Source organism: Enhydra lutris, unplaced genomic scaffold, assembly GCF_002288905.1.
Source record: "Enhydra lutris kenyoni isolate GAN:26980312 unplaced genomic scaffold, ASM228890v2 scaffoldscaffold48, whole genome shotgun sequence".
Classification (NCBI taxonomy): domain Eukaryota; kingdom Metazoa; phylum Chordata; class Mammalia; order Carnivora; family Mustelidae; genus Enhydra; species Enhydra lutris.
This window is the reverse complement of record NW_019154132.1, coordinates 17,180,303-17,203,008: the sequence shown is the minus strand read 5'-3', so window position 1 is coordinate 17,203,008 and position 22,706 is coordinate 17,180,303. Positions and strand designations below refer to the sequence as shown.

The following is a 22,706-nucleotide window of genomic DNA, read 5'->3' as shown; positions in this document are numbered from 1 at the left end:
AAAGAAAGAAAGAAAGAAAGAAAGAAAGAAAGAAAGAAAGAAAGAAAGAAAGAAAAAGAAAGAAAGAAAGGGAAAATGACCATATATACTTAGACACAGAAATTTCATTTCCCGGAATTGATCCTACACGTAGACTGATAATGGCATAGATACAAAGCTATTCACTGTAGCACTGTCACAAACAGTAAACACAATTTCTTTCTTTTTTTTTTTTTTTAAAGATTTTATTTGTTTGGCAGAGAGAGAGAGAGAGAGATCACAAGTAGGCAGAGAGGCAGGCAGAGAGAGGGGGGGAAGCAGGCTTCCTGCTGAGCCCAGAGCTTGATGTGGGGCTCGATCTCAGGACCCTGAGATCATGACCTGAGCCGAAGGCAGAGGCTTAACCCACTGAGCCACCCAGGCACCTAACAGTAAACACAATTTAAAAGTCACCTAAATACCCTTTAGTCAGGGTAAATTCATCAGGATACACCAACTGAATGGACTATGTCTTACATGGCCTTTAAAAACAAAGAGATCTTTGTGTGCTGATATGGAAGCATCTTTATATAAACCAGCAGGGGTGCCTGGGTGGCTCGGTTGACTAAGCATCCAACTCCTCATTTCAGGTCAGATGGGATCTCAGGGTTGTGGGATCACGCCCCGCTTCAGGCTCCAAGCTGGGCATGGAGCCTGCTGGAGATTCTCTCTCTCCTGCTCTGTCTCCTGCCCCCTCTGCCACTCCCCGCCTGTCTCTCCCCTTCTCTAAAAAAGATATATTAACGACCAAAAGCAAAGCCCCAAAAGAGCAGGTGGCGCTCACTACCGTGCTGTTTAATACTGGTTTACAAATAAACCTCTCTAGACTTCGTCCTTGACAGAATGCCAAGCTGAAGACCGAAGTGACTCTGGGTCAATAAACACCATTTCAATAAATATTTCAAACGTTCAGGCTACGGATGGCCATCAGTTGAGACTGGAGCAGTAGGTCTCGAAGGGGGAATCTCTGGAGGGGAGAAGGAGATGAGAAAAGTGATGGCATCGTCAGAAGCTGGAATTTAAGACCGCAAACCCTTCAACTTTAAGATGGTGGGAGGCTAGAGGAGAGAAAGACAATTAAGTTTTCAAAAATGGAAGAGATCGGACACCTCGGAGCCCCTGCTGGGGAAAAGTGCCTGCAGTTAAAATACATCCAACCACGTGAGGAACCACAATAAAGAAGTGGGGACAGAAGGAACTGTGGTACAGAAATTGTGGGGGGCAGTGAAGCCCCATGAACACAGAAGCAAGAGTAAACAACGGAGAGATTATGGTGACTGGAAATAAGTGACCCGAAACACTAACAAGCACTGGGAGTGAGGAAAAGGCGGGGTGGCCCGAAGTGTGATGTAATTTACTTTTTCCTCTTTCGTGTCCCAGTGTTAAGCATCTAAGACTGAAACATGCATTTTAAAAAAGAAGGGAGGGCGATTCCAACCTCCCAGCATTCTCATCACATATCTTCTTTATCTTTCAGGGAGATTTTATTTTATTTTATTTTTATTTTTTTAAAAGATTTCGTTTATTTATTTGAGAGAGCACAAGAGCACAGAGTAAGAGGGAGAAGCAGGCTCCCCACTGAGTAGAGAGCCAGGGGGATGCGGGACTTGATCTCAGGACCCTGAGATCATGACTTGGGCCAAAGGCAGACCCTCAACGGACTGAGCCACCCAGGCGCCCCTCAGGGAGATTTCAGAAACTACTATTCCTTGTGATGAAGAAATTGTTACTCCACGTTCAGCAAGTTCTTAGTTCACTTTGGCTTCTTTTTCTTATGTTAAGTTTGGTTGTGTGAAATGCAACCACGGAACATGAAACCAGCACATGCGGTAGTATGTATGACATACCAAAGTGGTATGTCAGCCAGAACTTCTCCTCAGACACACTGAGGGGAATATTTTCAAATGAAAATGGTTATTTCATGATGGTGACCGCATGAGCTTGTTTTTTTGGCTATCATCTTTGGTCTTTTCTGTATTGTTTCAATGTTTCAAAGATGAGCACATGTCATTTTTCTAAAAAAACAAGCTCATTCTACAGAAAACCTTGGGGTTTTCCCAAGCAGTTCAAGTTGAAGAAAGTGAAAAAGACACGGACCGCAGGAAGGAAAATCAAGTAAATTGGAAAAGGGACACAGATGACCTGAAGAATGAGTAGAAACGACGTCAAAAAAAAAAAAAAAGAAACAACGTCGAAATTGTACTTTCTGTTATCACAGGTGAAAGAGAAGAGGGATGGTGCAGAACTCCAAACCCAGCTAAACCAGAACCAGGACAAATTATTTTCATATAAACCCTGCATATAAAACATACTTACTGTTTAGTAGCTTAACATTATCAGGCAAGCCATCTAAGATATCTGTTTAATCCTTTAGAACAATTGTCTGGAAACTTCACAAAAGCAGGTTGGGTGAGAATGGCCCCAAGGATAGTATCTATTAAAATAGTCTGCTATTTTTGACTGCTCCCTGGCCGAGCTCTCCTTTTAAATACAATGGAATCCACTTGAGAAGTCATCTGAGGCACAGGTGCTAGTCAGGGCACATAATACTGATCAGCTCACCTAACACTCGAACCCCGATTCCCGTGTCTGGACCCACTCAGCCTCGAAAATGAATTACCCAGCCCCCCAACATCAGCCCCCTCCCTCGTTTTCCTCTCCTGTCCCACAAATGGCTTCTGCTCCAAAGGTCCAGCCCAAGCACCAATTCAGGTGCTGAACTGAACGGCGTCAGCACAGGACTTCCTAACTCCGGGACCCTGGCACCCCAAGTTTAGATCTGTGCTTTCTACCCTTTACTCCCGAACTGCCAACATCAAAAATGAAACAGGGGTACCCCCACAGATCCCACTGAGAGGAGAATGAGGGAACAGTGCCAACAACTCTAACAAATCTGACAATGAAGATGAAATACATTTCAAAAACACAACTGGCTGGCTCAGTCGGCAGAACAGGTGGAACAGGTTATGCCTGATCTCCAGGCGCGCATCTGAGCCCTGCACTGTAAAGAATGCTTAAAAATAAAAATTAAGGGGCGCCTGGGTGGCTCAGTTGGTTGAGTGAATGCCTTCGGCTCAGGTCATGGTCCTGGAGTCCCGGGATGGAGTCCCACGTCCGGCTCCCTGCTCGGCGGGGAGTCTGCTTCTCCCGCTAACCTCTCTCCCCTCATGCTCGCTCTCTCTCCTCTCTCTCAAATAAATAAATACAATCTTTTAAAAAAATAAAAATAAAAATTAAAATTAAAATAATTCGGGGCACCTGGTTGGCTTAGATAGCTAAATGTCCAACTCTTGATTTCAACTCGGGTTATGATCTCAGGGTGGTGAGATATAGCCCCGTGCTGTCGGCCTTTTTCCTGCTTAAGATTCTGTCTCTCCCTTTCTCTGCCCCTCCCCCACCACCTACATGCACGTAGGCACCACCTCTCTTAAAAAAATTATTTTTTAATTAAAAGAAGTTTAAAAACCCACAGAACACAACTATCTAAAACTGGTAGGATAAGTCATGTAACAAGTCACATCTGTTTAAGACACTGAATTTATCATTTCAAAACTCCTCGCAAAGATAACTAGCCCAATGTCTTCACTTACCAAACAGTAAAGAAGAAATCATTATCAACCTTACACAGACTTTTTAACAGAACAGAGGAGAAGGATCTACTTCTCAGTTCATCTTATGGAGCCGGCATACCTTGGATACCAGAACCCAACAAGGATATATTACAAGAAAAGAAAATGACAGATTGTATTCATCATGAACACAGGTGCAGAATTCCACAACAAAATATGAGCAAAGAGAATCCAACAATACATTAAAGGATAATATATTAAGAACAAGTGGTATTTCTGCCCCCCCCCCCCAACCAGGAACGAAAGGTTGTTTCACATGCTAGAATCTGTGCAATTCGCATTAATAGATTAAAGGAGAAAAACCCACACAATCATCACAAAAGACACAGAGAGGGGTGCCTGAGTGGCTCAGTGGGTTAAGCCTCTGCCTTCGGCTCAGGTCATGATCCCGGGGTCCTGGGATCGAGCCCCACATCGGGCTCTCTGATCAGCAGGGAGCCTGCTTCCCCTCACCCCGACCCCTGCCTCTCTGCTTACTTGTGATCTCTCTTTCTCTGTCAAATAAATAAATAAATAAATCTTAAATAAAACAAAAAAACAAAACAAAAGAAGTAGAGAAAGTTTCTAACAAAATCCAACATCCGTTCATAACAAAATATTCTCAGCAAAGTAGGGAAAGAGAGGAACTTCTTCAGTCTGATCAAAGACATCTGTGAAAAGCTACAGCTGGCACCTATACATAATGATAAAATACTGAACACATTTCTCCTAAGTCAGGAACAAGAAAAGATAGCTGTTCTCCAACTTCTACTCAACTCTGTGCTGATGGTCATGGCCAAAGTAATAAGGCAAGAAGAAGAAAGAGCCAAAAAATTTAGTTTTTAAAAAAAGCACAAGAGTTGCTATGATGGTAGAAAATCCAAAGTAATCTACGAAAAGATCTTTGAAATTTAATAAGTGAATTCAAGAAACTCTCTGGGTAGAAAGTCAATATATACAAGTAACTTGTATTTCTACATAATTGTAACAAACAACTTGAAAATAAAGTTAAAAATAAATTCCACTTATAATTACAGAAAAAAAGCAAAATATCTCGAAATAAATTTAACAAAAGACACCCTCCATTAAAAACTAGAAAAACACATGGAGAAAATTAAAAACCCTGAAAAGATGGAGAGATACACCATGCTCATGGATCAGAACAGACGTTGGGAAACATTTTCTGTAAAGGGCTAGACAGTAAATACTTTAAATCCTGTGTATCGTACGGTCTACATGACAAACCCCTTACCATTGTAGCACGAAAGCAGCCATAGACAATACATAAATGAGCATCCTATATTCCAATAAAACTTTATTTTCAGAGGGGAAGATGACAGCAGAGGAGGAGGACCCTAGGCTTGCCCCGTCCCACAAATAAAACTAGACCATCATCAAGTCATCCTAAATATCCCAGAAATTGATCTGAAGACTGACAGAACAAACTCCACCACTAAAGCGAGAGAAAAGGCCACATTGAGGAAGGTGGGAGTGCAGAGATGTGGCTTGGAAGAGAAACGGATCCTGGCCACTGCAGCAGGGAGGAGGGGCTGTGGTTGCAGAGACCGGCAAGAGACAGACTGGCACACGGGGGAGTGCACGGGGAAAACGAATCCCCATAGCAACTGGCTTGGAAAGTAAGAAAGACCAAATCTCATGAGTTCCTGCAACCAGCAGGACTTAAAGTCGGGAGTTCTAAAGGTCAATTGAGTCGGCTGGGATACAGCGCGGAAGCTATGGCGGTTACTCTTGGAGAGGAGGAAGGGCAAATAGTCCTCAGACACACAGCATGGATGAAAGCGGGATCTGAAGAACCCCTGCGGCACACAGTGGGGAGGTTTGGGGCTCATCTCAGAGCAAGTCCCAGAGAAGCAGTGATCATGGAGAGACCCCTCTGGGAACAAAGGAACTGGCAGGAGCCATTTCTCTTGTCCATCCTCGGCAATGACACAGAGACACACCCATAGGAACCAGCCCAGGGCCCACACTCATTACCTAACTTACTGAGGTCAGGCCTCTCCCCAGCCCTGTGTTCCAGGAGAACCAACCATCCCAGTCACATTTGCCTAAATCCCAGCATGGCAGGCCCGTGTCCCCCCCCAAAAGCCAGTGCAAACCCTACCCACACTGCATCACCCCAGCCTTGAGGTTTTTGAGGCCTCGGTTCTGGTGGCAGTGATGACGGTCCCATTTCACAAGCAAACCAGAATACATCCAGTTAAAATGCACCACATCAGGCCAGGAACCAAACACTGCCCACAACAGGCGAAGAGGGCCTCTGCAGAGGACTAACCTGAAGGATAAAGTGTCCAGGAAACACCTGCAGAGTGCTCACAAGCACATGCTGGAGACAGTCCCAGAAGCGCCAGGCCTTGGGGAACAGGAGACACTACAACAGCAGGGGACTGCAAGAACTCTTCCTCCTAAGACCATTACCCTCAACTGATTTTCCCAACACACATAAACAGGCACAGAGACTTAGACAAGATAAGAAGACAGAGGAATGTGTCCCAAATTAAAGAAAAAGGACAATGCCACAGCCAGAGTTCTAACAGAAACAGAAGTAACATGCCTGATAGGGAATTTAAAGCAATGATCATAAAGATACTTACTGAACTTGAGAAAAGAGTAGAGGACAACACTGAGACCCTTGACCCAGAGGAAAGGAATAACGTGGCAGAGTGAACTGAATTGATAGAATTAACAGCAGGATGAAAGAAGCAGAGGAAAGAATTAGTGATGTAGAAGACTGAGTAATGGAAAGTAATCAAGCTGAACAAAAGAGAGAAAAGACTTATGCAAATAAGAATAGACTTAGAGAACTCACTGACTTCATCAAACGTAACAACATTCCTATTATAGGAGCCCTGGAAGAGAAGGAGAGAGAGAGAGAGAAAAGGAGGCAGAGAATTTACTTGAAGAGGTAACAGCTGAGTGGCACCAGGGTGGCTCAGTCAGTAAAGAATCCTACTGTAGATTTTGGCTCATGTCATGGTCTTAAGGTCATGGGATTGAGCCCCAAGTCGGGCTCTGCACTCAGTGTGGAGTCCACTAATCCCTCTCCCTCTCCTGGCCAGCGCATTCACTCTCTCCCTCAAATAAGTAAATAAATAAAATCTTATTTAAAAAAAAAGAAAGAAAAGAATAGCTCAAAACTTCCCTAATCTGGGGAAGGGAAGAGATAACTAGATCCAGGAGACACAGAGAACCCCCAGTAAAATCAACAAAAGCTGATCCACACCAAGACATACTATAATTAGAATGGTAAAATATAGTGATAAGGAAAAAATATTAAAAGCAGTAATACCAATGAAGATAGTTATGTAAAGAAAGGAAACCCCAAAAGGCTAGCCACAAATTTTTCAGCAGAAACTTTCCAAGCCAGAAAAGAGCAGGGTGCTATAGTCAAAGTACTGAATGGGAAACACATGCAACCAAGAATACTCTTTCCAGCCAGGCTATAATTCAGAATGGAAGGAGAGGTAAGGAGTTTCCCAGACAAACAAAACCTATAGGAGTTCACGGCAACTAAACCAGCCTCGCAAGTAATATTACAGGGGACTTTTTGAGTGGAAAGGAAAGACCAAAAATGGTTGTATGAGGGTAGGAAACACACAAGCAGTAAAAATGAGTATTTCTGTGTAAAAAAATTAGTCAAGGAGAACGCAAAATAAAAGGGTGTAAAACATGACACCCTATACCTACAAACGTGGGGAAGACAGGAGAAAAGACTGGGCTCAAACCTAAATGACCGTCCACTTAATAGAGACTACTATAGGACTAAAAGGTTTGTACAAACTTAATTTTTGGTAACCACAAATCAAAAACCACCAGCAAATATGCAAAGAACAACGAGAAAAAAAATCCAAATATATCTCTAAGAAAACCAGCAAACTATGAAAGAGAAAAAGAAAGGATGAGAGAAAAGCTTCAAAACAAATGACAAAATAATGAAATGGCAATAAATACGTATCTATCAATGACGACACTGAATGTACATAAACTAAATGCTCCATTCAAAAGACACAGTATGACAGAATGGATTAAAAAACAGGACTTGTGGGGCGCCTGGGTGGCTCAGTGGGTTGAAGCCTCTGCCTTCAGCTCAGGTCATGATCCTGGCATCCTGGGATCGAGCCTCGCATCGGGCTCTCTGCTCAGCAGGGAGCCTGCTTCCTCCTCTCTCTCAGCCTGCCTCTCTGCCTACTTGTGATCTGTCAAATAAATAAATAAAATCTTAAAAAAAAAAAGAAAGAAAAAATAAAAAACAGGACTCGTGTACATGCTGCCTACAAGAGACTCATTTTCGACCTGAAAGCACCTGCAGATTTAAAGTGAGAAGATGGAGAAACATTTATCAGGCAAACAGATCTAAAAGAAAGCTGGAGTAGCAATACTTCTACTGGACAAAATAGACTTTAAAAGAAAGCCTGTAAAAATTAACAAGTCAGGGAATGACAGATGCTGGCGAGGATGCAGAGAAAGGGGACCCCTCCTATGCTGTTGGTGGGAAAGCACGCTGGTGCAACCACTCTGTAAAACAGCATGAAGCTAGCCTCTGCCTTCGGCTCAGGTCATGATCTCAGGGTTCTGGGATCGAGCCCCGCATGCGGCTCTCTGCTCAGCAGGGAGCCTGCTTCCCTTCCTCTCTCTCTGCCTGCCTCTCTGCCTACTTGTGATCTCTGTCAAATAAAGAAATAAAATCTTAAAAAAAAAAAAAAAAACCAGCATGAAGCTTCCTCAAAAAGTTGAAAACAGAGCTACCCGATGACCCAGCAATTGCACTACTGGGTATTTACCCCAAGATACAAATGTAGTGATCCAAAGGGGCACGTGCACCCGAATGTTCATAGCAGCAATGTCCACAATAGCCAAACTATGGGAAGAACCTAGAAGTCCATCAACAGATGAATGGATAAAGAATACCTGGTATATCTATACACAATGGAATACTATGCAGCCATCAAAAGAAATGAAATCTTGCCATTTGCAACAACATGGATGGAACTAGAAGGTATTAGGCTTAGCGAAATCAGTCAATTGGAGAAAGACAATTATCAGATGATCTCCTTGATACGAGGAAATTGAGAGGCAACATGGGGTGTAGGAAAAGAATAAATGAAACAAGATGGGATCAGGAGGGAGACAAACCATAAGAGACTCTTAATCTCACAAAACAAACTGAGAGTTGCCGGGCAGAGAGAAGGTGGTGGGGTTATGGACATTGGGGAGGGTATGTGCTATGGTGAGTGCTGTGAAGTGCATAAATCTGGCGATTCACAGACCTGTACCCCTGGGGCTAATAATACATTATATGTTAATTAAAAATAATAAAAAAAAAAGAAAGCCTATAGTAAGAATCAAAGAAGGACACTATAATAAAGGGGACAATCCAACAAGAAAATAATTGTAAATATGTATGCACCCACGGCACCTAGGTGACTCAGTTAAGTGTCCAACTCTTGGTTTGGGCTTGGGTCACAGTCTCAGGGTCAAGGGGCTGAGCCCCACGTTGGGCTCCTTGCTCAGCTCAGAGTCGGCTTGAAATTCTCTGTCTCTCCCTTCCTTTCTGCACCCCCCTCGCTCTTTAAAATAAATAAAATCTTTTTTTTTTTAAAGATTTTATTTATTTATTTGACGGACAGAGATCACAAGTAGGCAGAGAGGCAGGCAGAGAGAGAGGAGGAAGCAGGCTTCCTGCCAAGCAGAGAGCCCAATGCGGGGCTCGATCCCAGGACCCTGGGATCATGACCTGAGCCGAAGGCAGAGGCTTTAACCCACTGAGCCACCCAGGTGCCCCTAAAATAAATAAAATCTTTTAAAAATATATATTTATGCACCCAACATAGGAGCTCCCAAACACATAAAACAGTTAATAACAAACATAAAGGACTAATCGATAATACCAAAGTAGTAGGGCACTTTAACACCTGACTTACATCAATGGGCAGATTATCTAAACAGGAAGTCAACAAGGGAACAATGGCTTTGAGTGTTACACTGGAACTGTATGACAACAGTATCTCTTAAACTCTTAAGAGATACATTGAGAACATTACATTCTAAAGCAGCAGAATACACATTCTTTTCAAGTACACATGGAACCTTCTCCAGAACAGATCACATATTGGGCCACAAAACAAGCCTCAACAAATTGAAAAGATCAAAGTCACACCATACATCTTTTCTCACCGCACTGCTATGAAACTAGAAGTGAACCCCAAGAAAAAAATCTGGGAAGGGCACATGGACGTGGAGGTTAAGTAACATGCTATTAAACAATGAAAGGGTCAACCAGGAAATACAAGAAGAAATTTTAAAAGTACATGGAAACAAATAAAAGTGAAACACAATGATTCAAACCCTTGAGACAAAGCGAAAGCAGTCCTAAGAGGGAAGTATATAGCAACAGAGGTATACCTCCAGAAGCAAAGAAAAATCGCAAACAACATAACCTTACACCTAGAGGAACTAGAAAAAGAACAACAAATGAAGCCTAAAGCCATCAGAAGGAAGGAAAAAATAAAGATTAGGGCGGAAATAAGTAATATAGAAACAAAATATACAATAGAACAGATCAATGAAACCAGGAGCTGGTTCTTCGGGGGAAAAAACCAAGAAACCAAAAAAACAACCAATGAAATTGATAAATGTCTAGATGGACTCATTAAGAAAAAAAGAGAAAGGACCCGAATCACAAGTGAGAGAGGAGAAATAAAAACTAACCTTACAGAAATATAAATAACTGCAATGGTATGTTATAAAAAACAATATGCCAACAAATTGGACAACCTAGAAGAAATGGATAAATTCACAGGAACCTATAACCTACCAAAACTGAAGCAGGAAGAAACACAAAATTTGAACAGACCAATTACCAGCAAAGAAAGTGAATCAGTAACAATAAAAACAATAAAAACTCCCAACAAACAAAAATCCAGAACCAGATGGCTTCACAGCTGAATTCTACCAAACATTTATTTTTTATTTCTTAGTTTTTTTATTTTTTTAAAAGATTTTATTTGAGAAACAGAGAGAGCACAAGCAGGGGGAGAGGCGGAGGGAGAGGGAGAAGCAGACGCCTCGTTGGGCAGGGAGCCTGACATGGGGCTCAATCCCAGCACTCTGAGATATGACTTGAGTTGACGGCAGTCATTTCACCGACTGAGCCACCCAGGCGCCCCTCTACCAAACATTTAAGGAAGAGTCAATACCTATTCTTCCCACACTTCCAAAAATTAGAAAAAGAAGGAAAACTTTCAGATTTATTCTGTGAGGCCAGCATTATTACCCTGATACCAAAACCATATAAAGACACCACAAAAAAGAGAATTATAGGCCAGTATCTCTGATGAACATAGATGCAAAAATCCTCAACAAAATACTAGCAAGCCAGATCCAACAATACATTAAAATAATCATTCACCATGATTAAGGGACACTCATTCCCGGGCTGCAAGAGTGATTCGATATTAACAAATCAATGTAATATATCACATTGATAAGAGAAAGGGTAACTACTATATTCTCATTTCAACAGATGCAGAAAAAGCACTTGACAAAGTACTATATCCACTCATAATAGAACCCCTCAGGTGCCTGGGTGGCTCAGTTGTTAAGCATCTCCCTTCAGCTCAGGTCAAGATCCCAGGGGGTCCTGGGATTGAGCCCCGCATCGGGCTCCCCCTAGGTGGGAAGCCTGCTTCTCCCTCTCCGACACCCCCTGCTTGTGTTCACTCTCTTGCTGTATCTCTCTCTGTCAAATAAATAAATAAAATCTTGAAAAAAAAAAAAAAAACAAAACCCTCAACAAAGCAGGTTTAGAGGGAACGTACCTCAACATAACAAAGGCTACATAGGAAAAACCCATAGCTGGTACCATCCTCCAAGGGGAAAAACGGAGCTTGCCCTTTAAAGATGAGTAAGACAAGGATGCCCACTCTCACCATTTTTATTCAACATAGCACTGGAAGTCCTAGCCACAGTCATCAGACAACAAAAAGAAATAAAAGGCATCCATATAAGTAAGAAAGAAGTAAAACTTTCACTGCTGGCAGACGACACGATGCTACACACAAAAAACTCAAAAGACAACAAAAAAACCGCTAGAATGGTCAACAAATTCACAGGATATAAAATTAATCTATAGAAATCTGTTGCATTTCTATACGCCAATAATGATGAAGCAGAAAGAGAAATTAAGAAAACAATTCCATTTACAACTGTACCCAAAATAATAAGATACCTAGGAATAAGCATAACCAAAGCAGTGAGAACCTGTACTCTGGAAACTGTAAACCACTGATGAAAGAAACTGAAGATGACACAAAGAAATGGAAAGACATTCCATCCACATGGATTGAAAGAACAAATACTGTTAAAATGTCCAGACTACCCAAAGCAATCTACAGATTTAATGCAGTCCCTATCAAAATACCAACAGCATTTTTCACAGAGCTAGAACAAGCAATCACAAAATTTGCATGGAACCACAAAAGACCCTGAGTAGCCAAAGCAATCTTAAGAAAAGCGAAGCTTGAGGTGTCACAATTCTGAACTTCAAGTTATATGACATGGGTGTAGTAATCAAAACAGTATGGTACTGGCAAAAAACAGACGCACTGGGGCGCCTGGGTGGTTCAGCAGGTTGGGCCTCTGTCTTCGGCTAAGGTCATGATCTCGGGGTCCTGGGATCCAGCCCTGCATCAGGCTGTCTGCTCAGGAGGGAGCCTGCTTCCCCCTCTTTCTGCCTGTCTCTCTGCCTACTTGTGATCTCTGTCAAATAAATAAATAAAATCTTAAAAACAAAAACAAAAACAAAAAAACAGACGCATACATCAATAGAATGGAGAAACCAGAAATAAACCCACAATTACACGGTCAGTTCATCTTTGACAAAGCAGGAAACCTATCCAACGGGAAAAAGTCTCTTCGACAAACGGTGTTGGAAAAAGTGAACAGCTACATGCAAAAGAATGAAACCAGGCTGCTTTCTGACACTATACACCCAAATAAACTCAAAATGCATTAAAGAGCTAAATGTGAGACCTGAAACCATAAAAATCCTTGAAGAGAACACAGGCAGTAAATTCTTCGACATTGGCCATAGCAACATTTTTCTAGACATGTTTCCTGAGGCAAGGGAAACAAAAGCAAAAATAAACTATTGGGACCTCATCAAGATAAAAAGCTTCTGCACAATGAATGAAACAGTCAACAAAATAGTCAGCCTACTGAATGGGAGATGGTATTTGCAAAAGACTTAGCTGAAAAAGGGTTAGTATCCAAAATATATAAAGAACCGATACAACTCAACACCCAAAAAAATAATCCAACTAAAAGTGGGCAGAAGATATGAACAGACATCTGTGCAAATACCATATCCAGATGGCCAGCAGACACATGAACAGATGTTCCATATCATTTACCAGGGAAAGGCAAATCAAAACCACAATGAGGTATCACCTCACACCTCTCAGAATGCTAAAATCAAAAACACAAGAAACAACAAGTGTTGGTGAGGATGTGGAGAAAAAGGAACCCTCTTGCACTGTTGGTGGGAATGCATACTGGTGCAGCTGGTGTGGAGAACAGTATGGAAGGTCCTCAAAAAGTTAAAAAGAGGGGCACCTGGGTGGCTCAGTGGATTAAGCCTCTGCCTTCCGCTCAAGTCATGATCTCAGGGTCTTGGGATCGAGCCCCGCATTGGGCTCTCTGTGCAACAGGGAGCCTATTTCCCCCTCTCTGCCTCTCTCTCTGTCAAATAAACTAATCAAATCTTAAAAAAAAAAAAAAAAGTTAAAAACAGAACTACCCTATGATCCGGTAATTGCACTAGTGGGTATTTACCCAAAAAATACAAAAACACTAATTCAAAGGGATACATACACTTGTTTGTTTACTGCAGCATTATCTACAATTGCGAAATTACAGAAGAAGCCCAAGTGTCCATCAGCAGATGAATGGATAAAGACGTGGTATGTACACATGGTGCAATATCATTCAACCATAACAGAAGAATGAAATCTCGCCTTTCGTAACAACACGGATGGATCTAGGGAGTATATGCTAAATGAAATAAAAGTCAGTCTGAGAAAGACAAATACCATATGATTTCACTCGTATGTGGAGTTCAAGAAGCAAAACAAACAAGCAAAGGAAAAGAAAAGAGAAAAACGAACCAAGGAATACACTCTTAAATATACAGAACAAACTGGTGGTTGCCAGCGGCGAGACAGGCAGGGGAAGGGAAAGAAGGATGGGCGTGTAGGAGCGCATTTATGATGACGAGTACCAAGTATGGAATTACTCAATCACTAGATAACATACCTGAAACTAATATTAAAAAAAAGTTAGACATTTTAAATACTAATTGCCACATGTCAAAAATGACATGTCATTTACTAATTGCCACATGTCAAAAATGACCAACTATGTCAGATTCCCAATTGCTCAAACATATCCATTCATCCCTTCTTCCTTACTAAAAGGATCCTGGTTTTGTTTGATTTTGCTCAGTTACACTTCCTTTATCTCTACTGTTGTTCACAGTGGTTGTGTGATCCCGTTCTAGCAATGAGATGTAAAGAGAAATCCACTGTTGGAACTTCTGGAAGGCTACTGTTTTACCAATAAAAGAGGGAGCAGCACAGCTGGCGCACCCTTCTCGGCCTCTGCCTTTCTCATCTTTTCTGCTTAGAATCTGCACACAATGGCTGACAGTGCAGCAACCATCTCCTGGTGGGACTGGAAACTAGAACAGAGACTTCCCTGGGCAGCCACACCAGCCCTGGACAGGCTATTTCCAAACTGCTTATCATGAGAAAAAAAAAAAGTCCTCAATTGGTTAAGCCATCACAATTGGGGTCCTGTTATACATAGTCTGATGCAATCCCAATAAAATGATCAATACAGGGGCGCCTGGGTGGCTCAGTGGGTTAAAGCCTCTGCCTTAGGCTCAGGTCATGATCCCAGGGTCCTGGGATCGAGCCCCACATCGGGCTCTCTGCTCTGCAGAGAGCCTGCTTCTTCCTCTCTCTCTCTGCCTGCCTCTCTGCCTACATGTGATCTCTGTCTGTCAAATAAATAAATAAAATCTTTAAAAAAAAATAAAATGATCAATACAACAAATGAAAAATACACACCATCACTCTTTAGTTACAACTAAATTAACCGACTCATTAATTCCAAAGGAAAACCGACAACGATCATACCTTAATAGTAGTATTCAATTTCATACCACATCTGTAGGTCCTTGCTATCTGTGGAGTGAGATGGATTTCCTTGGTAAGTTGTCTCCATTTTCTGCACTCGGGTTTTGTACACTGAACCTAGATGGAAAGCAGTATGTCAAGGTCAGTGAGTTGGCTAATCTTGAGCTAGCATGGCCATCCTCCTGCACTTGCTCTGCCATTTTCCCACAAGATCTGACCAGCCTTTTTGTACTTCCAAGTACTTTTCCTCCCCCTTGCATCACCATCACCCACATAATCCACGTTTACCCCATTGGGGTAACGACTTCTGATTCAATACTAGCTCAGGCAGCAGGAAAGTGCAAAGGGGATGTGAACACTGTTGTCAGAAAGGCTTTCCAGCTCTTAACCTAAGGAAATGATCAAGAATTAAATTTAGTCAAAAAGTATCACATAAATGCAGTGTGATATTCTGAATGGGATCCTGGAACAGTAAGGAGGACAAAACTGATGAAACCCAACTGAAGTCTGTAATGTTGTTATTAGTGACATACCAATGGTAATTTCGGAGCTTTACGTTATGGTTGGTGGATGGTAACATTAGAAGAATCTGGATGAAGGATATATGGGAATTCTCTGTTACTATCCTGATAACTTTACTGTAAAATTTAGATTCCAAAATATAAGATTTTCTTTTAAAGTGTGCAAATATGCATATGGAAAAAATTAAGCTGGATGCCTACTTCACACACATACAAAAATTAACTCAAAATGGGGGTGCCTGGGTGGCTCAGTCGGTGAAGCATCTGAGTCTTGGTTTCAGCTCAGGTCTTGAGCTCATGGGTTGTGAGACTGAGCCTTGTGTCAGGCTCTGGACTAGGTGGGGAGTCCGCTTGAGACTCTCTCCCCCTCTCCCTCATCTCCCCCTCCTGCTTATGTGAACTCTCTCTCTAAAATAAATCTTTAAAAAAAAACTAACTCAAGATGAATCAAACATCTAAATGAAGGCCTGAAGTGATAAAAATCTTAGAAGAAAAAGATCTTCGTGATCTCAGACTTGGCCAGATTCTTGGATAGAACACCAAAAGCACAAACAGCAAAAGAAAAAAACAGATAAACTAAACTTCAAAATAAAAAATTTTGCACATCAAAAAACTATCAAGAAGTGAAAAGACAACCTACAGAAGAAAATATTTGCAAGTCATGTATCACAAGGGTTTAGGATCCAGAATATATAAAGAACTCCTACAATTCAATACTGAAAGATATAAACAACTCAACTAAAAATTGGTTGTTCAGGGATGCCTGGATGCCTCAGTCGTTAAGCGTCTGCCTTTGGCTCAGGTCATGATCCCAGGGTCCTGGGATCCCGTCACGCATCAGGCTTACTGCTCAACAGGAAGCCTGCTTCTCCCTCTCTCACGCCCCCTGCTTGTGTTCCCCCTCTCACTGTGTCTCTCCCTGCCAAATAAATAAATAAAATCTTTAAAAATAAATAAATAAAAATGGGTTGTTTAACAAAGATGCTTTTATTTATTTTTGTTTAATTGCTGCATAAAGAAATAAAAAGCATCCAAACTGGTAAGGAAGAAATAAAACCATCACTATTGGCAGATGACATGATATTATATATAGAAAACTCTAAAGACCCTACCAAAAAACTATTAGGATAAATGAGTTCAGGAAAGTTTCAGAATATAACATTAATATATAGAAATCAGTCATGGTTCCATACGCTAATAATGAAGTGGCAGCAAAAGAAATTAAGAAAACAATCGCATTTATAATTACACCAAAAAGAATAAAAATACCTAGGAATAAACTTCCCTTAGAAAGTGAAAGACCTGTACTTTGAAAACTATAAGACGTTAACGAAAAGAACTAAAGAGGACACAGAAGGAATGATATACCACACCCATGGGATAGTAACAGTAATACTGTTAAAATGTCCACCCTACCCAAAGCAATCTACAGATTTAACACAATTCCTATCAAAGTACCAAAAGCATTTTTCACGGAACTAAAATAATCCTGAAATTTATATGGAACTATGAAAGACCTCAAACAGCCAAAGCAATCTTGAGAAAGAACAAAGCTGGAGGTATCACAATCCCAGATTTCAAGATAAACAACAAAGCTGTAGTCATCAGAACACTAAGGTACTGGCACAAAAACACAGAGGTCAATGGAACAGGATAGAGAGCCCAGAAATAAATCCATATTTATATGATCAATTAATCTACAACAGGATGCAAGAATATACAATGGGGGAAAGACCGTCTCTTCAATAGATGGTGCTGAGAAAACTGGACAGCTACATACAAAAGAATGACACTGGACCACTTTCTCTCACCATACACAAAATAAACTCAAAATGGATGAAAAGATCTAAATGTGAGACCTGAAACTGTAATACTTCCAAAAGGAACCATGGGCAATAAAGTTCCTGGACATTGGCCTTAGCAACGTATTTATGGATAGGTCTCCTGAGGCAAGGGAAACAAAAGCAAAAATAAACAATTGGGACTACATCAAAATAAAAAGCTTTCGCACAGTGCAAAAACTATCAATAAAACCCAAAGGCAACCCAGTGAACAAAAGACATCTGCAAATGATATATCCAGTAAAGAGTTAATATCCAAATTATATAAAGAACTTCTACAACTCAAAACCCAGAAAACAAATAATCTAATAAAAAATGGGCAGAGGACCTGAATAGACATTTTTCCAAAGAACACCTACAGCTGGCCGAGAGACCCATGAAAAGATGCTCAACATCACACATCATCAGGGAAATGCAAATCAAAACCACAATGAGATCACCTTACACCCGTGAGAATGGCTAGTATTAAAAAGACAAGAAATAATTAGTATTGGTGAGAATGTGGAGGAAAAGGAACACTCGTGCATTGTTGGTAAGAATGCAAATTGTTGCGAGCACTGTGGAAAACATACGGAGTTTCCTCAAAAAATAAATAGAATCACCATATGATACATCCAGTAACTCCACTCCTGGGCTATCTACCCAAAGAAAACAGAAACACTAATTTGAAAAGATACACGTGCCCTATATTTACCGTAGCACTAACATAGGCAAGATATGAAAGCAGTCGAAGTGTCCATCAAGAGATGAATATAAAAGAAATGATATATATACACACAAAGGAATATTACACAAATCTAGAGAAGAATGAGATTTTGCTATTTGTCACAACATGGATGAACTTAGAGAACAGTGTATTAAGTGTATTATTATTAAAAATAAATACCAAAGGATTTTGGTTACATGTGGAACCTCAAAAACAAATGAACAAAAAAGCAAAAGAGACTCTTAATGACAGAAAACAAACTGGCTAGGAGGGTGGAGGGAGGGGTGAAACAGGTAAAGGCAATTAAGAGCTACAAACTTCCAGTTACTGATTAATTAATAAGCCACAGAAACAAAAAGTATAGCGCAGGGAATATAATCAATAATTTTTTAAAAATGGGCAAAAGACTTGCACAGGTATTTCTCATTACAAAAACGGGAATCAAAACCACAATGAGATACTCCCGCCAGGGGTATCTATCACTGATGCCTACCACAATAGCTAGAATCAAAATAATGGGAAACAAGAGTTGGTGGACATGTGGTTTGAACTGCTACACAGTGCTGCTGGGAATGGAGACTGTGTAGCAGTTTGCTACGGAAAAGAGTCTGGCAGTCCCTCAAAGGGTTAAACAGTTACCATAAAACCCAGTAGTTTTATTGCTAGGTATATGTAAAACAGAACCGAAAACAGCTATTCAAATATTCATGCACAAATGTCCACAGGAGCAACGGTATGCAATAATTAAAGAGGTGAAAACAACCCAAATGTCCAACAACGAATCTATCCAACAGAACAGTACCCGTGAAAAGGAATGAGTTACAACACAGATGAACTTCAAAAACATGATACCACGTCATAAAAGGTCATATACTGCATGATTCCTTCATATAAAACATCCAAAATAGGTATCTCACCAAGATCTGTGGTTGCCAGGGGTTAGGGGAGAGGGAACAGAAGGTGACTATTCGATGCGCGCTGGCTTCCTCTGTGAACGGTGCAAATGCCTTGGAATTACCATTAGGTTGCACAGTATTATCAATGTACTAAATGGCATTAAATCGTGCACTTGAAAATGGTTACTTTGGGGGCACCTGACTAGCTCAGGCAAGAGCTTGCGATTCTTGATCTTGCGGTCATGAGTTCGAGCCCCACATTGGGTGTACAGAGTACTTAAAATAATAAAACTAAAAAAAAAAAAATAGCTAAGTTTATGTTATGTGAACTTTGCATTGATTAAAAAAAAATTTTTAGGTGTGTAAAAAAGAAGCTCAAAATTACCTATAATATTTTAAAAATTAGCAAATCACTTATTAAATAACATAGTTACCTAATAGATATAATCACGAAATTATATTGTCAAAGAACGGCTAAATGGAAAAGTAAAATTAAATCAAACTAAAAGCTACAAAAAATTATACACAAAGTGTGATTTTCGACCTAACTAGGATCTGTATGCTTCTTCTTTGTACTATGTGAATTACCAACGTTTCCAACAGAAATAAAAAATGTGATGTTTTAACAGACCCAGAAAGAAGAATAAGTGTAATAACAGAAAGATTTCCTAAAAATCAGTCATGTCATCCATTCCTGTCTTTCGCCCCACAGATGTCTTCCAGGACAATACACCGTTACACTGTTTACCCAGTAAGGGAGCTGCTGGTCCGCCATGAAAGCTTTGGGACTAGGTTCAGTTTTTCCATTGCTAGTCCATATTTTTTTCCAGGCCATATATTTGTCATATCCATCCTTATGGCTGAAAAGAATAAAAATAAATATATCAAGCTAGAAGTTCACCAGGGTTTCCAAACAGGAGGCAGGTCAGCAAGTCTTCTGTAAAGGATTTAATTGGCCGTATCATAAAGAGAGGGCAAGTTATCTCAGCCCCCTTCAAACGGGTGATCAGGAAGGGTGCGCTCCTTCTAGTTTAGTATAGAAAACTAGGAAGACAGGATGGCTCCCCATCTGTCTGGCACCCCACAGTTCTCAGCCCCTCTCCCAAATCTCTGCATCGTTGGCCCCATGCACAGTCACAGAACAGCAGAGCAGGGCCCAGATTTTTCAGAACCTGCAGACTAGAACCTCACGGCAGGTGCCTTCTGAGCCCCCAGTGTGCACACACACAGCACCCACACACCCAGCCACCGCATGAGAGTTCTGCACAGCTCTCGTCGGCTCAGACATGGCTGAAAGGGTGGAAAAATTCAGTAAGCCCGGGGGCTCCTTCTGCAGGTCCCCTCGCCCTCCCGCCACATCCCCTCCGCCACATAAGCTCCAACAATTAGGGAACAAACCTTCGGTAGTAATGGTCAAAGCATTCATTACAGAAATGCTCCCCGCAGGAGAGGTGATACCATCGGGACGTGTAGCCGTTTTTGGCACATCTGAAAATAGCAAAAAATGTGTAGCTTTGGTAATGAGTAAGCATTCCTTCTCGCTTTTTCAAAACAAGTCTTAAGCACATCCTAGGAGCCCATTTTGTATCATGTCCACTTAGAATCCTAACAGCTGAGAGCAGATGACCGGGAAACTTAAAAGGATGTCAGATCCACAAGAAAACCTGACAAAGACACAGGGACTTAAAGACCACCAGTACCTAACCCAGCTGGCCACAACCACGAGGGCTCGAGGGCCTGGGGCTCAGAAGTTTTATTGAGACTCCCCCAGGGCAATGAGTTTTAGGACATGAAAAGGAGTGTCACCATGCGTGCTGCAAGTAGCACGGGTACAAAGGAGACAAGGACAGTTTCCAGCGGGGACATATGGCCCAACACTGAACTGCGAGCTGCAGTCCGACCATCAAAGAGGCTCTCCAGCGACCAGAACCTGTCATCACACGGCCATGAACGGAGCCAAGGAAGGAGCTAACGCCATCACCTCTCTGTGCTTAAAAAATAAAAATGGGACTTGCTTTCCAGGTTTTATTGACTTGGAAGCCTTCACTGGGGATTTTTCTTGGGACGTCAAAGGTGATGCTCGGGTTGTCCCCACAAAAAGGACAAGAGTGAAGGGAGTTTCCTGGTATGTGTCTGCTGGAAGAGGAGGGATGTTTTCAGAGGGGAGGAGCGGCGCAGGGAAAGTGACACATGCTGGTCCCCACGGGGAGCCCAGGGTCCTCTGTACTGCATCCCTACCCCTGACCCCCCTCCCACCCTCAACCCCCAGGAGAGGGACAGCCAACAGCGGGCAGGACCAGGGACACTTACGCCAGCTGCTGAGCACTGCAATGACTAGGTCTCGGGTGGAGGGGGGAGCACCCAGGAGGGTGTGGGACGCGGAAATGCAGGACGAGTCTCTATTCTTAGATGACTTACAGTATCTCTATCTATCTTTAGGGAAACGGTCCTGCAGGCTGAGCCTCCCGCCAGGAATGCTCTCCCGGGCAGGGCGGGGAGGCCGAGACGCGTCTGCCGCACAGACCTTTCGGAAGCGCTTGCAAAGCACACGGGACACGCTACGGTGCAGCCTGACTTCTCACATCTTCGGTATTTCTTCTCTGACCCGCCATCTTCATCCTCATCTGTCGTCTCCGTTGCTTTCTTCTTTGCCTGAGGAAGAACCAGCTGAGGTTACACGATTTCCCAGGAACAGCCCGGAGAGGGGGGGCGCGGGGGAAGTAGGTGGAAGGTTCAGGACGGAAAGAACCTTCACCTTGTGAAGATCAACAACACCCTGCCAGTAGGTGAGGGGTTGACAGTACGGCAAGTTCCTTGAGACGGCAGGGCAGTGTGCAAATAATTCAGACTTGCTGCAGACACAGAAGCAGCACCTGAACAACAGGTCTCTGAGGACAGAGCTGAAATGCGAGCTAAGAAATGTTGGGGCTTTCTTGGCAAAAAGGTGTACCAGTCAAAACAACAGCCACTCTCAAATCAAAAAAATCAAAAATTTTTAAAAGATTTTATTTATTTACTCGAGAGAGCGAGTGAGAGAGAGCATGAGCTAGGTGCGGGGGCGGTGTGGCGGTGGAGAGGGAGAAACAGACTCCCTGCTGAGCAGGGACCCTGACATCAAGAAGGCAGACCTTTCACCAACTGAGCCACCCAAGCGCCCCAAGACTTTTCTTTCTTTAATGAGAGCAGTCACAGCCTTTCAGTACTGCAATTTTAAAAAAATGGAATAATTTTATTTTTTTTTAAGTTTATGTATTTTTTTTTTAAAGATTTTATTTATTTGACAGACAGAGATCACAAGTAGGCAGAGAGGCAGGCAGAGAGAGAGAGGAGGCAGCAGGCTCCCCGCGGAGCAGAGAGCCCGATGCGGGGCTCGATCCCAGGACCCTGGGATCATGACCTGAGCTGAAGGCAGAGGCTTTAACCCACTGAGCCACCCAGGCGCCCCAAGTTTATGTATTTAAGTCCTCTCTATACACAGCACAGGGCTGCTCACAACCCCAAGGTCAGGAGTGGCACACTCTTCTGACTGACCCAGCCAGGTGCTCCCAAAAGCTGAATAATTTTAGAAAAAGTTACATCATTCAATATTTTTCTTTAAAAAAAAAAAAAAAAAAGCCCTAGAAAAGGGACGGCAGCAAGTAACCTGCCAACAGCAGCCAACAGGCTACACACTGAAGTCCACATTCCTGTGAACGATGCCAAGCCCAGCACGATCTGGCCTCCGCTCACATCCTGGGAGCAACCACACAGCTGCGGTTCTCTGAACGGCTCACGCTGACTCACACTCTATGCCCGTCTTTGCCACGGCCTCTGCCAGACACACTTTTTTCCTACATTCTCTCACTTTATCACACCACGCTGCGATTGTTCCACGGGGAATTTCTCCGCTAGGCTGTGTAAGTT

General features: G+C 42.2%; 1 protein-coding gene across 1 annotated transcript in view; it reads right to left on the bottom strand.

Moving 5' to 3' along the window:
• The window catches only part of LOC111156658 (lysine demethylase 1B), a 63,483-nt gene that overhangs the window by 36,288 nt on the left and 4,489 nt on the right, over positions 1–22,706 (bottom strand). The window contains exons 3-6 of the mRNA XM_022517686.1: positions 21,328–21,455; positions 20,202–20,291; positions 19,552–19,663; positions 14,840–14,956 (exon numbers count right to left, since the gene is read on the bottom strand). Of these exons, the coding sequence (XP_022373394.1) occupies positions 14,840–14,956; positions 19,552–19,663; positions 20,202–20,291; positions 21,328–21,455 (447 nt within the window). The remainder of the gene's footprint in view (positions 1–14,839; positions 14,957–19,551; positions 19,664–20,201; positions 20,292–21,327; positions 21,456–22,706) is intronic.